The 17,675-nt window shown below is 43.0% G+C and overlaps 2 protein-coding genes across 3 annotated transcripts in view; both read right to left on the reverse strand.

Annotated features, from left to right (window-relative positions):
* Positions 1–17,675, reverse strand: part of LOC100557053 (uncharacterized) — a 62,454-nt gene that overhangs the window by 26,787 nt on the left and 17,992 nt on the right. The gene's annotated exons all lie outside the window — the stretch shown is intronic.
* Positions 2,228–13,379, reverse strand: LOC103280568 (zinc finger protein 883-like). Of its 2 annotated transcripts, XM_062973438.1 has the most exons (6): positions 13,124–13,379; positions 12,108–12,655; positions 11,494–11,587; positions 10,003–10,073; positions 7,932–8,058; positions 2,228–6,509 (listed from the first exon to the last, which is right to left on the reverse strand). In XM_062973438.1, exons 2-6 carry the CDS (start codon positions 12,501–12,503, stop codon positions 5,383–5,385), a joined length of 1,815 nt encoding a protein of 604 aa, XP_062829508.1. In that variant the 5' UTR covers positions 12,504–12,655; positions 13,124–13,379; the 3' UTR covers positions 2,228–5,382. The 2 variants fall into 2 exon arrangements, with proteins under 2 accessions (XP_062829508.1, XP_062829507.1); XM_062973437.1 differs by having other exon boundaries at positions 12,108–13,379.

Raw genomic sequence — 17,675 nt, forward strand, 5'->3', positions numbered from 1 at the left:
GTGGAATGAATGTCCAGGGTGGGAGAAAGAACTCTTGTCTGTTGAGGCTGGATGGCCATCTGTCGGGGGTGCTTTGAATGCGATTTCCTTCTTCTTGGCAGTGGGTTGGACTGGATGGCCCATGAGGTCTCTTCCAACTCTACTATTCTATGATTCTATGTTGGAGGCAAGTGTGAACGTTGCAATTAATCACCTTGATTAACATTTAATAGTCTTCCAGCTTCGAGGCCTGGCTGCTTCCTGCCTGGGGGGATTCCTTTGTTGGGAGGTGTTAGCTGCCCCTGATTGTTTCATGTCTGGAATTCCCCTGTTTTCAGTGTGTGGTTCTTTATTTACTGTCCTGATTTTAGAGGGTTTTAAAAAAAATATTGGGAGCCAGATTTTGTTCATTTTCATGGTTTCCCCCCTTCTGATGAAATTGTCCACATGCTTGTGGATTTCAGTGGCTTCTTAGTGTCTTCTGACATGGTGGTCGTGATGACCGTCACCCCAGCTTTCAAATTGATTTGAAAACGCAGCAGAAAGTTCCATAGATTACTCCCCAAAAGAACGGAGCGGGACCGCAACAGACTATTATTAAAAGACCTTTTTTCCTTCATTTTCCTCTTCCCTGAACTATGTAACAAATCCCCCCAATAAAAGTAGCATTTATTTTAACAGTAACCCTCTCTATCTGGTTATTTTGTATCTTTTCTCTGACTCCTTTCCTTTGCATGCAATCTCTCTCTCCCTCCCGTCCCTTTAAACTCCGGTTGAGGTTTCCCTGCCATAGATTAACATGGCGGACGATATAAATTGGCTCATATCTCTATCAAAATTACCCCTAGAACGCTCCTCTTTTAGTCCTAACCCTTTCTAAGGCTCCTGACTCGAAGACAACCAGCAGAACCAGAATCGGTCCAGTTTTCGGCACCTCATCAGCTGACTGTCAAAACGGGATCGACAGCTCCTTTCAAGCCAAGCTGCTGCCTTATCCCGGGTTTTCCTCTCCCCGCGACTCGCGGAATGGCTTTCCCTAGCCCCTTTCTGTGAATTGGGGATGGGGGGGATCGCTCTCTCGCGGGGGAGACATAGTTCTCCAAGGACCCTCACCCTCTACAGCTGCCAGGGGGTGACGGACGGGTGCACTCCACGTTCCATGCATACTTTTGTGATTTTATGAAGAAGAAGAACACTCTTCCCCAGACCTACCCTTGGACTTATGAAATCCTATACCTCCAAAGACTTACTAACCCATATGTGCCCCTTCCCCATGCCATCTCTATGAATTCCTTATGAACTCTTTCCCCTCATGTATTTGCGAATTTTCATATTCTATGTACATGACTCACTGTTGTATGAATTTCAAATTGTTGGGCTAACTTCATGGATTGTGAAATCATGCTGCTTGAACCCTACTTCTATGTTGGATTCCCCAGATGTTGTGAACTTCGTTCCTATCAAATGTTTTCTATTGCTCATTTATATTGTTTATATCATTCATGATTCCCCTTTATGCAATGTCACCCACCTTTATGGATTCTCCTTTATCTACCTATCTGCCTATATGTATTTATACTCTTTGGGATCCCCGGAAAATATGTGTTTTTCCCAGCTGGGTTTATATTCCAACTTTATTTTTAATTTTCATTTTATCCCATATAATTGGCAGATCATGAAATCAAATGGGAAATATTATGACCCCAACCTGAACTCTAGCCCCATGACTCAGACCTCCCCTTCCCAAAAACAAAAGGATAATCTGCCACAGTTTAATCCCATCTCATTCCGATCGCATGGACAATATAGGGCGAGTCACCAAACTAAAGGTGACTCGCCCCCAAGGCAAACATTGTCACATCTCAGGCCAGGACGCCGCAGGAAGGCACCCTGTGGGGCCGTCAATGATGGCTCATCAAATCACCACTTCCCGTCTGACACCCCAAAGACATATCTAAAATCTGTGAACGTGACAGGACCCCGGACATCCTTGATGGGTGTCATTAATTCCTTTAGAAATTGGCTGGGCCAGAATTAATCAGATGTTTCCTGTCCGGTCACCTCTTTGTCTCAATAGCTCCCGCCTCCTCCTCTCTGATTGGCCCGAGAGGGGACAAAAAGCGGCTCCCCATTGGGCCAGCAGAGCAAGGCGGGAAACGAAAGCCCGCCTCGTTCAACCTCTCAGCCTATCCGCGATCAGATGGGCAGGGAAGCGGGGCGGGAAATTCAAAGGGCTGTCAGACCAAAACATTGTATAAATATGGCTTTATTTGAAACATATGTTACGCTAGTAGATTGAATGATCGCTATTAGCGTCCTTTTCAGCTGAATTGCTAAATAAAAACTCCTTGGCGGATTTTCCTTCAACTTGGCGGACCCTCTTCATTTCAGGCTTCAGGTTGTATTGCGGCTTATATTCTTCTTTTGGCTTCGCCAAGGTCCGTTCCCTCAGGACCGGATCGGCTTCCTTCTAAAGGGGCCCGATCCCCCAAACGCGGTCGATAACAGTCGTCAGAGTGGTCCAGCATGTCTGTGTTTTCAAATAATATGCTGTGTCCAGGTTGGTTCATCCAGTGCTCTGCTATGGCTGACTTCTCTGGTTGAGTTAGTCTGCAGTGCCTTTCATGTTCCTTGATTCGTGTTTGGGCAATTCTGCTGCATTTTGATTCTACAACTCTTTGAACAGTGAACTATGGCAGTTAGCATGGTGTCAAACTGCAGCAACCACACTCATCCACAACTGTGATCGCCCATGACATGAACCACATGGTGGGTAGGTTTCCAATCAGTGAAACCAGTTGGACTACATTGCATATCAATACAAACTGAGATATCCAACAGGGAATACCTTTCTCCATTGCCAGTACAATGTTCCCTCACTACTTCGCAGTTCACTTTTCACGGATTTGCTGTTTTGCAGTTTTTCAATAAACTCTAAAAGACTTTTATAAATCATAAAAAAATTACAATTTACAGGGAGGAAGGAGAAGCCAAAGGGAAAGAAAAGGAGCCCAAGCGGCAACGAGAGGAGAAGGAGGCAATTTATCAACACACGATTGGTTGATAAAGACTTGAAATAGTGTATAACTACTAAAAGAATGTATAAATATTAAAATAAATATAGTGTCCCTACTTTGCAGATTTTCACTTATTGCGGGTGGTCCTGGAACGTCACACCCGCAATAAGTGAGGGAACACTGTATACCAACACTGTATCATCAACAATGTAAAGGACTAGGAGTAGTTGAACATGCCCATATACACACAATATTACCTATCTAGTTTTTAAGCCTCTTGGGACATTTTAGGCTTAGGTTGTTTTAGGTTAAAACAAGATGTCACTGGAAGCCATTACAGCTTTGTCATGGTACACGGTGACAAAGACAAGGACAAACAGACAGAGAGATAGCTTTCATCCTAGAGCTGTAACTATATTGGACTCCATGGTTTCGCATTGATGTGGCATTGGGAGCTGTGCAGTGGTGGTTGGAGTGTGGTGTGGTGGGTGGTGTGTTTTTGTGATGTGTACTGGGGAAAGCATTTAATTTAATTGTACAATGTACAATGACAGTAAAGTTGTTATTCTTCTTTACTTCTGGTTTTCAGAAAACCCTTTGCTGGAGTTAAAATACCCCCCCCCCCCCCACACACACACACCACTACAGTGCAGTCCGAAAAGCAGATTTAGCATCAACACTCCATTTGAGCACGCTTACGTATTGGAATGTCAGGATATTTCCACGAGGGAGAGGGATCATTCTCCCTTGTATGTTTTCATACTATTTTATTAAAATGGACAAAGTAGAATATACAGTTGTCCCTCCACTTTTGTGCACAGTTCCCTTGCAAAAGTGGAAAAATAGGGAGTATCTCAGGGGATGGGGCACCCCTGCTGCAGTTGCTGAATGGGGCTACCTGCCATGAACCCAGAGGACGTGGCATCGCACATTTACCCTGGAAATCCCAGCTCTTTTTCCTATTCAAGTGACTGTTTCACTTGGGCAAATGAAGAGAGATACTGAAGTGAAGAGAAACATGTGGGAAACAAGAAGAGGAGGCAGATTCCCATGAACACACACAGACGTTGGTAAGCTTGCATTTATTATAAGTTTGGATTTTTACTCTACACAGACACACTTATTTCTCTAGTATACAGGGTGCAGGGGCTTAAGTTTTGCACAACAGATCAAATTATCACTTAGCCTATAGAAATTTGAATACTAATACAGAAAATTGTACATTCTACAAAAATATGCAAAACAAAATTAAAAATGAAATAAACAGACAAGAAAATTGGAATAACTCAAAATGCACATTACACAGGAAGACACGAACGGGTGCATGTAACATATCTTCCTTTTGAACTCAAGAGTCAGATACTGCGTAAATCCATTAACGAAATAAAGGATTTCTCCACCTAGAATCATAGAGTTGGAAGAGGCCTCATGGGCCATCCAGTCCAACCTCCTGCTAAGAAGCAGGAAAATTGCATTCAAAGCACCTCTTACAATTCAAACCATACTAGAATATCAACTCATTTTTCATTCTCTTCTATTGCTGCATAATATTTGGGCCTTCTCCCCCTATTCTTTTGTGAGGTTCTGCAACAACAAAGCTATTTGATACTCTCCTCCAATGCTAATCTTCTCTGGAGGCAAAAAGTTATCATTGCTAAGAACCATTGGCTACATGGAATAGTCTTATTTAGAAGGCCCTGCCTTCTCTACCACTGGATTTTTCACCAAGAGGTTAGATGAACACACTGAACATCTTAGCAGTAGATCACTACAATAGTACAAGATAAGATTAGATGACCATTGAGTTCTAGTCATACATTATTCATGACCCAACTCTTTAATGAATCTAAAACAATGGTGTGGAAGCATTTCGCTGATACCAGTGGGTTCTAAATGTTTTTAACCTTGTGGTCTCTCTTTCTACTTCACAAGATAAGAGCTATGAGCACTTATAATTTCTCTACTATGTGGATTTTATTTTGGTAAAAAATAATTAAAATCTGAGCAGAATCCTGGCACTAATGCTGTTTCTCTTCTAAGCAGACTCCATGGTGCATTGAAAGGCTTGCATTTTTAAAAGAACAAAAACATTTCTGACATGACAGGTAACTGTATGGTTTCTCTCCTTGATGGAGTCTTTCGTGCTTCACACAATCATGAACTATCATTAAAAGACTTCTGACCTTTGGATGATTTGTTTGTTGTGTGAAGTCTATTTCACAAGGATTACTTTTGAGGAAAACATTTTTGACATACTTGACAGTGATTTTCCTTGCATGTTTTCTCATGCACATGTAATCCCTATTCAAAACACAAGGTACAATTCCTGAGCAAAACATTTTCCACAATGCTGGCATTTCTATACTTTTTCTCCTGTGTGGTCTCTTTATGGTCTCTCGCCTGTGTGGATTCTCTGGTGGCATAGAAGGTGTACATTCTGAGCAAAACATTTCCCACACTCCTGGCATTTGTACGGTTTCTCTCTTGTGTGGATTCTCTGGTGGCATAGAAGGTGTGCATTCTGAACAAAACATGTCCCACACTCCTGGCATTTGTACGGTTTCTCTCCTGTGTGAAGTCTCTTGTGCCTCACCAAGTGTGAACTGTGAGCAAAACATTTCCCACAATCTGGGCATCTGTATGGTTTCTCGCCTGTGTGGACTCTCTGGTGGCTCACAAGGGATGAACTCTGAGCAAAACACTTCCCACATTCCTGGCATTTGTATAGTTTCTCTCCTATGTGGAGTCTGTCATGAGTCACAAGAGATGGCTTTTGCACAAGACGTTTTCCATCATCTTGACACTGTAACGGTTTCTTTGTTGTGTGGAGTCTCTCGTGATTTACTAAGGCTGGTCTGCGCGCAAAACATTTCCCGCACTCCTGGCATTGGTATGGTCTTTCTCCTGTGTGCAGTCTCTGGTGGCTCACAAGGTATGAACCCCGGACAAAGCATTTGCCACACTCCTGGCATTTGTATGGTTTCTCTCCTGTGTGGACTCGCTGGTGGGTCATAAGATACGAACTCTGAGCAAAACATTTGCCACACTCTTGGCATCGGAATGGTTTTTCTCCGGTGTGAAGCCTCTTGTGGCACAAAAAAGATGAACTTTGAGTGAAGCATTTGCCACACTCATCACACTTATATGGTTTCTCTCCTGTGTGAATTCTTTGATGAATCATTAATACTGATCTGTAAGCAAAATGTTTTCCACACTCGTGGCATACAAAATCTTCAATTCCTTCAAAGATTTCTTGTTGGCTCAGATTTGACAATTTGTAATCAACACCTTTCCCTGATGCTTTACTTTTAAAATCATTTTTCCCAACATGCAGCGCCTTGTGAAGCACAAGTGCCATCTTTTGGGCAAAACATTTCCCACATACATTGCATTTGAAGGGCCTCTCTCTGGCAGAACTTTCCTCTTCTGTGTGGACTTCTGTGTGTCTGGTAAGATCCTCTTTGTGCCCAAAATGCTTCATGTGCTTGGCATTGCTCCTCTGCCAGTTAACCGCTGGGAAGAAGAAGAATAGAAAAAAAAAATCTTAGCGAGAGTGGGAAAGGACTGAAATGAAATTATTCTTAAAACAACATAGACAGTCCTTGCAGCAAATCTGGGTCAGGTTATAATGATTCTTCCCATTTTGCAAACAACTTGAAAACATGAGATATGTACTTCCCTGCCATACTCTTAGAAAACACTCTTAGAAAACTGGAACGCCTTTGAAAAATGTATTAATGAAGAAAATGATTCCTTACTGATATACCCTTTTATGGGCAAGATCATTTACAGTATTTACAGTATTTATATTCCACCCTTCTCACCCCGAAGGGGACTCAGGGCGGATCACAATGTACACATACATGGCAAATATTCAGTTCCATATGAATATAGAGACAGAGACACAGAGCCAATTTAACATTCTCCAGCTTCCAACTTCCTGAGGGTATGCTCGATTCTGGCCACAGGGGGAGCAGCTGCTTCATCATCCACTGTGACACCTTGATGGATACTTCCTCATTCCAAACGCTGATGGACGATGTTTATGGTGTCGTAAATTAGTTAAATTAGCCTCCCCACATAAGTGGTACCTAAATTTCCTACTTGATAGATGCAACTATCTTTCAGGTTGCTTAGGTCAACAACGAGCAGGGCTATTTTTTTAATGGTCAGGGGCACACTCTGGGACTGGCCTTGAACTCATGACCTCTTAGTCATAGTGATTTATTGCAACTGGCTACTAACCAGCCTGCGCTACAACCCAGCCCTAAAGATTATTTACAAACTGAGCAAGAAATATGTGATTTGTGCTAGAGCAGTGGTTCTCAATCTGAGTTCCAAGGTATTTTGGCCTACAACTCCCAGAAATCCCAGCCAGTTTACCAGCTGTTAGGATTTCTGGGAGTTGAAGGCCAAAACATCTGGGGACCCAAAGGTTGGGAACCACTGTGCTATAGTGATTTAGGGAAACTGAAGAAGACTGGATCTAATGGTGAAGGTAGCAGAGTGGCACCAAAATGGAAGGAACAAAGCAGCAGTAGTCAGCTGTGATACCGTTGGAAGAGCTCTCAAAGACATTGGCAGTGGCACTTTAGCTAAATCTTGTGCATGCTGCACAGACAAAGGCCCTGGCAAACCACTCCTACAAGATGATGGAGGCAAAGCACCGAATAATTACACACAAAAAGATGAAAAGATGATAGATTCCTTCAAATAAGAATGGTTTGAATTGGTAAGGGATTCACAGCAAGGTGTATTTTATCATAGAACATACCAAACAGCAAAGAGGGCCAGGTTCATATAAAGTAGACATGAGAATCGGACTAAGAAACATTCAACAGTTTAAGTCATGCTGATAGCACAATATTATGAGGATAAAATAGGAAAGTCTGGGAATTACTGCTTCTGAAATCCCCATCAGGGTGGGAGCCTTACCAAGAGAGGCCACAATCCCACGAGTCTCCTCCATGATCTGCGTGTGCAGGATTCTCTGATCGGGATCCAGAAGAGCCCACTCAGTCGGGGAGAAATGGACAGCCACGTCCTCAAAGGTGAAAAGATCCTGGTGGGAAAAGAAAGTGTTTCCTAATCACATAAAGGTTATCAATGAACGGAGTGCAAGAAGCACTACATAGTAGGATTTAGCCCAGGCATGGGCAAACTTTGGCCCTCCAGGTGTTTTGGACTTCAACTCCCACAATTCCTAACAGCTGGTAGGCTGTTAGGAATTGTGGGAGTTAAAGTCCAAAACACCTGGAGGGCCAAAGTTTGCCCATGTCTGGGTTAAACATTCCTGTTGCCTATTTAATAATAATAATACTAATAATTGTATTACTTATCTCAACTGCATAGATGCCATGGCCCTTTCCTGCACTTCTTTGGAGGCAGCTGGGAATGCCTCTGCTAGTAGAGACTTGACAGGTCTGCTAGCAGAGTGTCAGATTGGAGATCATGACACAGAGGCAACCCCAGCTGCCTTCAAAGAAGAGCAGGAAAGGGCCATGGCGTCTATGCAGTAGTTGTAAACTTCCCATAGAAAGCTGTTTGCCTTTGAAGAAAGTTCAGAAACTTCAAATGGTCCAGAGAGCTGCAACCAGACTGCTGTTTGGGGCTGATTTCAGAGAGCCCACAACCTCCCTGTTGCATTTGCTGTTGGTTCATGCATGCCTTCAAGTTGCCTACTGATTTTTTCACAACTTAGGTTTCTTTAGGCAAGGAATACTCAAGAAGTGGCTATGCCAATTCTTTACATGTTAGTTTTGACCTATAAAGCCTCACACAACTCAGGTTCCGACCCCTTCTACACTGCCATATAATCCAGATTGTCAAATCAAATAATCCAGACAATTTGCTTTGAACTTGATTATATGAGTCTACATTGCCAGATAATCCAGTTCAAAGAAAATACACAATATGGATTTTATATGGCAGTGTATAAGGGGCCTCTGTGGCTACTTCTAGATTCTGGAGTTTCTTTCCCAGAAAGATTAGACTGGCATATTCCTTTTTTTCAATTTTGCAGATAAGTAAAATGTTTTGTGTTTCAATATTAGGTTGCATAAGGCCCATCATACCTACAGAATGTCTTGGACTTTTCTATTTTATGTGCTGAGATGTGTTTTCTTCTTTGATTCTGGGAGTCTAATCTCCTTTAAACATCTGAATCTTTAAAATTTTACCTATGCATTTCTAAATCTGTCTTGAGTCTTGAACTGGGAAAAATTGGCAATACAGTAGAGTCTCACTTATCCAAGACTTGCTTATCCAAGGTTCTGGATTATCCAAGGCATTTTTGTAGTCAATGTTTTCAATATATCATGATATTTTGGTGCTAAATTTGTAAATACAGTAATTACAACATAACATTACTGCATATTGAACTACTTTTTCTGTCAAATGTGTTGTATAGCATGATGTTTAAGTGCTTAATTTGTAAAATCATAACCTAATTTGATGTTTAATAGGCTTTTCCTTAATCCCTCCTTATTATCCTAGATATTCACTTATCCAAGGTTCTGCCGGCCTGTTTAGCTTGGATAAGTGAGACTCTACTGTAATAAATTTAAAAAGAAGAGAGGGTAAAAACTGAACTAAATGAGGCTACAGCAGGCATCAGCAAACTTGAACCCTCCAGGTGTTTCGGACTTCAACTCCCAAAATTCCTAACAGTCAGTCCTCCTTACAATTTGTTAGCATGGGAAAACAGAAGGAAAAAGGAGAAAATGAGGAGGAAATAGGATTTCCACTTTTTTAGAAGTCAAGAAAACCAAAATTACAGAATAAGTAAAGCAGCTCCAACTCAGGACTGGACTGTCAGAACACAGAACAAGCCTTTTAAGAGCTCAAACTCCTGGGCCAAGGTGAATTACCCTGTTTTGTTATCTCTTCGTTCATATTTTTAAAAATTCAGGAAATAAAAAAATGTATGGACTTGGACCATTTGTTTAAAATCCAGAGTAAATGAAAACAACAGCCTTGCTAGGACACTCAGGAATCCTCTCCTTACCTCAGTCGATTCCATTCCAGCAGAAAAAGGAAGAGACAGCTGAGGATTTGCTGTCATTGTCTTTCCATCCCCTGTGAGAGACATCAGAGTGGAGGGAAACAGATCACATAAGCTTGTCTCAAAGCTTACAAGTATAGTCCTAAAAAAAGCCTATGAGAAAGTCACAGTAGCATTTTCTACCCCAGTAAAATTTTAGTATTTAAGGTGTGTGATCTGGTTCTACCTCCCATAAAGCCAGGAAAGTCACCAGGGACCTGGGATAGCAACTATACCTTTTAAAAATTATTAAACATTTGCAACTTTAATTCGCAGTGCCTCTGCTCCTTCCTGGAGGACCGTACCCAGATGGTGATGCTGGGGGACACCCGCTCGGACCCCTGGCCATTCCCCATGCTTTCAATATCTACATGAAATGCCTGGGTGAGGTCATCCAGAGTTTTGATGATGCACAACTCTACTACTCCTTTCCCTCTAATTCCAAGGAAGCTCCCTGGATCCTGGACCAGTGTCTGACAGCTGTAATGGACCGAATGAGAGCTAATAAGTTCAGGCTCAATCCCGACAAGACAGAAGCCCTCTTGGTCAGTTGCGGGCCATTTGGGGTATAGGGTGGCAATCTGTGCCTAACAGGGTTGCACTCCCCCTGAGGACACAGGTCTGCAGTCCGGGGGTCCTCCTGGACTCAGTGCTGACACTTGATGTGCAGGTGTCGGTGGTGGCCAGGACAGCCTTCACACAGTTAAAACTTATGCGCCAGCTGCAACTGTACCGCAAAAGGCCTGATTTGGCCACAGTGGTCCATGCCTTAGTTACATCTTGAATGGATTGTTGCAATGTACTCTACACAGGGCTGCCTTTGAATACGGCTCGAAAATTGCAGTTGATGCAAAGATCGGCAGCCAGGTTACTAATGGGTTAGCTATAGGGAGCACAACATGCCCCTAGTGAAGCAGCTCCACTGGCTGCCGGTAAGTTTCCGGACTCAATTCAAAGTGCAGGTTATTACCTATAAAGCCCTACACGGTTCAGGTCCAGCCTATCTTCATGATCACATCTCCCCCTATGAATCAGCACGGGATCTAATAATAATAATAATAGTAATAATAATTTTTATTTCATGCTCACCTCTCCTCATGGCGTGAGGCAAGTTACAACATTACTAAAACACACATTCATCTAAAAACATACTTCCATAAAATACGTATTAAAATACACAAAACAAGGATTAAACATAAGATGCAAGTTTAAAATTTGTCATTAAAACTGCCTGGGTAGACCTGCCAGAAGTAAATACTAAAATTAAACATTTAGATCTATATGTCAAATTCTAAAGGCCCTGCATGTGCTTCTCAATATCAAATTCTTTGTTGAGATAAAAAATACTCAAATCTTTCCAAAGGGAAAGCTTCACGGGCATAAAACACCAAGAAGATTGTCTCCAAAGATGGTTATGTCAAAGGGGAATTATGTCCAAAGAGGGTTCATACTTACCATGCAAAACCAAAGCCCCATCGCACTCTTGCTTCAGCTTTTTCTGCTGGAGACTTTGAGTAGTGTCTGATGCAGCGAGGACTAACTGAACTTCCTGAAAGAGCAGAGAGAATTCCAGGGGAAAAAACAACAATTCATGATTGAGACATCTGTGCATAAGGCTTTCAAGGAAAAAAAATGCAAATTGCATCACCCTTAATTCCTTGGAGCAAGAGTGAGCAATCTCCTGGCACAGACAGAAGCACGATCCACCCTTGAACCACACACTGCCTTTGGAAAGTCATCATACTGCCATGTTTTGTGCAGCAACAGCAAGAACATTCCTTTGAAAAGATGCAACACAAGGCACTTGGACCTTGTTTAAAGGAGTAATTTTTGAGATGGCAAATTAACTGCAAAACATTAAACCATACTCCCACCTAGGGACATCCGATTTCAGTAGAAGAATTACAGAGCTTGCACTGAATATAGGAGTGGTAGCACTGGGGCGGAGTGGGTGGGAAAAGAGACAGAGGGGGCAGGGCCTTGCTTATCCCCCACATCGGGTGTCATCTTGGAAGAAAGGCCAAGCCATCAGTCTCAGCTTTATAGAAACCAAGAGGAAATGCTCTCACCTGTTCTTCCTGCCTCTTGTTCTCTGCCCGACTCAGGAGGAAGCCTTCCGCCAGGGCCACCGCCTGGGAAGAGGTCTCTGCCCCACACTCTCGGACCCAGCTCCCCATCTCTGGGGGCAGGAGGCTCAGGAACTGCTCCAGGATCACCAGGTCCAGCATCTCAGCCTTGGTGTGTTGCTCTGGCTTCAGCCACTGGCGGCAGAGATCGTGGAGACGGCTGCAAACCTCTCTGGGTCCCTCGCCCTCTTGGTAGGAAAGCTGTCTAAAGAACTGGCGCTGCATGTCTGAGCTATAAAGATCCACACTCGGGAACTTATGTGTAGTTTTCCCCCAGGATGACCCACTGCTCTCACAGACCCCGCCTGCTTCAGGTCCGGATGAGTTGGGTCTCTTCATGTTTGAACTACTGGACTATTCACTTTGATAATCTGGATTATGTGGCAGTGCAGAACGGACCTAAATTTTCACGCTTCCAGAAGCATTTTTAAAATGAATTTCCTTTGTTCAAAGCTTAGTCTGGCTTCCATTATTAATTCCAATGGGTTTAACTTGGAGGGGGGAAGAAAACAAAGCATTAATTGAGCTATCAGCTTTTAAAATGTGTATACAAAAACCTCGGAACCCCCGATGGCGCAGCAGATTAAACCGCTGAGCTGCTGAACTTGCTGACCAAAAGATTGGCGGTTCGAATCTAGGAAGCAGGGTGAGCTCCCGCTGTTAGCTCCAGCTTCTGGTAACCTAACAGTTCGAAAACATGCAAATGTGAGTAGATCAATATGTACTGCTCCGGCAGGAAGGTAAATGCGCTCCATGCAGTCATGCCGGCTACATGACCTAGATGTCTATGGACAACGCCGGCTCTTCAGCTTAGAAATGGAGACGAGCACCAACCCCCCAGAGTCAAATACGACTAGACTTAATGTCAAGGGGAAACCTTTACCTTTTATACAAAAAAATCATTACCATTTGCTTTTCGGTCCTATATGGAGAAGGCCTGCGAATAAGAAAGGACTCACCAGGAAGAGAGGAAGGCCACCCAAGAAGGAGAAGAAGGCACGCTACGAGGAGAGAGGAAGAGGAGGAGGAATAAAAAAAACCAGGCCTCTTATGTCTGTTGGCCCTTCTTTGCTTCAAGGTCCTTTCTTTGAATTGTCATCCTTTCTTGTTTGGGTTTTTTTAAAATGGGAAGTTGGTGTTTCCAACCGGCTCCTTTTTAATGTAGGACCCTTTTTTCCCTCCTCCACCCGGGCCCTTTCTTTGAGCGGCTTCTGCTTCCTTTTTCAGTCACGTGATTAACGCCTGAGCCAGACTCTTGGCAGAAACAAAGGCGAGCATTAGGCTCCGACTCTGGATGACGTAGTTGAATAACAAACCCTCCTCTTAAAGGTGCAGTGTTGTTGTTTTTTAACCAAGGCTTCGTGCTATGAAATCCAGGGAGTTTTTAAATTGTATACAAGAATTTAAATATTAGAATATGAGGATATTTCTGCAAGGGGGGACTATTTTTTATCAGTATTAAGATCCATTAAATAAGGTTGGATTTATTCCAGCACTGGGCTTTTCCAACTAGAAGTCAGATGATCATGGCATAAGTACCTTATGTGAAGATTCCTACAGTGGTAACAAGTAGGATTATGTTAAGGATTGTAGATGATGGTAAACAGAAGCTCTTATGTCCACCTGTGAACCAAAGTCACCCTGCAGCGTAATGATGTGCCACGCAGCTTTGTAGAACAATTAACAGGAATTTTACTGACTTCAAAATGGTCAAACAGAGCAATAATATTTAGAGTAGTCTCTCTGATTGCTTACAGGGAACAGTAGAAATAAATAGTTCTTTTAAAGTCCTTCTTTCCTGGCTGTTTCCAGTCAGCATACACACACTCACTCTGAGGTAAAAACCTGTTCAAACCAGTTCCCCATTAGCATGGTAGAGAAATTAACCAATCAGATTTCTAGCTGTTGTCAAAGGCTTTCATGGCCAGGATCACAGGGTTGCTGTATGTTTTCCGGGCTGTATGGCCATGTTCCAGAAGTATTTCTCCCACATCTATGGCAATACCTCACAACCTCTGAGGATGCCTGCCATAGATGTGGGCAAAATGTCAGAATACTTCTGGAACATGGCCAGACAGCCCAGAAAACATACAGCAACCCAGATTTCTAGCTGTTCACAGGCTCAGCCAGTCAGCTTCTTACACATACTTTTCCAGTTAACCCATCCATAATGATGTCTTTACAAACCACAACAGATTAGTTGCCCCTCAAGTTTTATTTCTGTCAATTTCTTTAATAATTCCAAAACTTTGGTCTGGAAGTTAACCGCATACAGGAAGCTTGTAACAGTTTTTTTTTAAATTTCTGTGTTCTCTCTCGAGCTTCACAAGGTAAGAAGTTTAAGTGAAACGTTTCTACTCTTCCTAATATTTGTGTGGTTTCTCCCCTGTCTGGATTTTCTTGAAGTACACAAGAGATGCAATCTGAGCAAAACACGTCTCCCACTCCTGGCATTTATACGGTTTCTGTCTTGTGTGTGTGAAGTCTCTGAAGGGTGACAATGTTTCTATTCTCAGCAGCGTTTCCCAAACTCCTACCATTTGTATGTTCCCTTCACACATCTGAGGTTTCTTGTGTGTCACGAAGCTTGAAGCTTTAAAACATTCCCCGCGCTCATATTGATATACGTCTGCAAAATGTGGACCATCTACAAATGTCACATTCAACTCCTGGAAAGATTCAGCGTTGCCTCTGAAAAATCCTGCAAATCTCCAGGGAAGACAGGCAGACAAATGTCAGCATTCTGGAAAAAGCAAAGACCACCTGCACTGAAGCGATGATTCTCCTCCATCAACTCCGCTGGGCTGGCCATGTTGTCCGAATGCCTGATCACCATTTCCCAAAGCAGTTACTCTACTCCCAACTCAGTTACTATACTCTCCTGCTTTCTTCTGCTTTCCTTTATCGTGATGACAGGTTATATCAGGATGATAGCGGAGACCCCCGCTTTTAAATTCATCTGATCTGCTGCGGGGAGTTCCACAAATCCGGATCACCAACGGAGCGGGACAGTGCGCGGACCACAACGAATTATTATTGATTTCTTTTATCACTCCCCCCCCAACCCTAACATTGTAACTAATCCCCCAATAAAAGTATCCCCTTTTATCTTGAAACTCTCTCCAGTGGTTACTTTGTATCCCTTTCTCTGTCTCCTGCATGGAAAACCTCTCTCCTTTCTTCCATTAACCTAGCCGTCGTTCCAACCCTGGCGGGAAGCCTTCCGCGCTCTCCCTGCCATTGAGTAACATAGGGGACGGAACAATTTGACCCATAACTTTCTCAAAAATATTCCAAGCGTGCCTATTTAACACTTTTTAAGACTCCTGGTCCCGGGACAACCAACAGTGCCTGGATTGGTCCATTCTAAAACTTCTAAACAGCTGGCTGTCAGAAAAAGCCGGTTCCAATTGCTCTTTGCAGCCCCGCGCCGCTTCTCGGCTCCCGCGGCTGACAGGATGCCTTTTCGGGGACACAAGTTTCTCCCAGGGCTGCTGGTGGCGGACTGCCATTCCCTGGGAGAGAAATGTAGTTTCTTCAAGGACCAGCTGCGATCCCCATAATGGCAAGGACTCCTGGACGGACTTCTTCGGTTCATTCATTCATTTTTATGAATGGACAGGATTCCTCACTCATATACTCTTGCTGGACACCCAAGGACAGAAATCAACCTGAGCTGCTTATGGACTTTTCATGAATTGTATGCTTGTATGTTTATGAAATATTGGAATCAATTCTTTATTAACTGTTTAGCCAAATGTAACTTGGTTTGTGGGTTCCCTGTAAGACCCCCAAACTCATATATTTCCCTTTTATATATATTATATTACAGAAAAACCTGGGTTTTTTTTAAACCGGAGGGAATCTGAATTTCCTCCCTGTTCTCAGAAAAACCGCGATATGGCTGAACTGCTGAATCGCCCACCCCCAGCATGCATTTCCATTCATAACTCACTCAATTTTGCACCAAGAATCACCCCAATTCATATTTATGACTAAAATCGCCTAATCTTTAAAATACAACCAACAGAGATCATTTTTGACTATTCCTTCTCTGATCATCAGCTGATTGTCAAACTGCGTTCCTTGCCTAAATCGCCTCCCGCTTTGCGCTATTAGCGCAGGAATGGAAAATAAGTTATAAATGTTAATATTTAGTGCTTTTTTCGGTAATTTTGGGTGGAAATTGATAAGATATGATTTTCTATATTCCCTAGTATATTTTAATCAATGAAGGCACAGTCTGAACTCTAGCTGACCCCGGAAATTCCTGCCTTCCCTCACCCTAGATTCTGGGCTTCACACATATAAGAAGGTAAACTGTCACCATAAAGATTTAATCTATGTTGCATCTGCATGGCCCATAGCCAGAGATTGACCCCCCTAGATCGGAGCAGTGGCTTTATTTTCAATGTATCGTTACATCTCGCATGGCGATCTATCGCGGCGGATGTCCTTTTCAGCTGAATTGCTTTAATAAAACGCCTTGGCAGTTTTTCCTTCAACTTGGCAGAGTCTTTTCCTTTCGGCCTCAGGTAAATTTATATTCCGGGTTATTTTCTGCTTCCCTAACGGCTCGCCAAGGTTCGTTCTCTCATCGGAGGAGTGGTCGGATCTCCCTCACAGGGCAGATCCCAGCTAAATCGCGGTCTCGATAACAAGGACATTTTCCACTGTGAATTAACAAGAAGTTTTCAGCCAAGGTCATACAGATGTGAGAAATGTGGTATCTATTTTGCTCACAGTTCTTCCCTTGAGGGCCACAAGAGAGTTCCCATAGGAGAGAAAACGTACCAATGCCAGGAGTGTGGAAAATGTTTACCTCACAATTCACATTTTCTCAGGCACAAGAGACTTCACACAGGAGAGAAACCATACAAATACCAAGATTGTGGAAAATGTTTTGCTGTGATTTCATCACTTGGACAACACATGAGACTACACACAGTAATTATTATATATTATATTTATAATCTTATATTAACCTAGCAGTTCGAAAACATGCAAATGTGAGTAGGTATCGCTCCAGCAGGAAGGTAACGGCGCTCCATGCAGTCATGCCGGCCACATGAACTTGGAGGTGTCTACGGACAACGCCGGCTCTTTGGCTTAGAAATGGAGATGAGCACCAACCCCCAGAGTCTGTCACGACTGGACTTAACGTCAGGGGAAAACCTTTACCTTTACATTTAATCTTATATTATCTGCTTAGAACTGGATTCTATTGAGGCCCCTTCTACACAGCTGTATACAATCCACACTGAACTGAATTATATGGCAGTGTGGACTCAAGATGATCCAGTTCTAAGCAGCGTTGCTGTGGCATAGGAAGCAGCCTGGCTTTGAAGCTGCAAGGCTTTCACTGGGCAACAAAGGGGTTTATATATCTGTGGAATGTCCAGTGTTGGGGAAAGAACTCTTGTGTGCTTGAGGCAGATGTGAATGTTGAAATTTATCTCCTTGATTAGGATTGAATAGCCTTGCAGCTTCAAGGTCCGGCTGCTTACTACC

The sequence above is a fragment of the Anolis carolinensis genome, chromosome 2 (genome assembly GCF_035594765.1).
Source record: "Anolis carolinensis isolate JA03-04 chromosome 2, rAnoCar3.1.pri, whole genome shotgun sequence".
In the NCBI taxonomy this organism is placed as follows: Eukaryota; Metazoa; Chordata; class Lepidosauria; order Squamata; family Dactyloidae; genus Anolis; species Anolis carolinensis.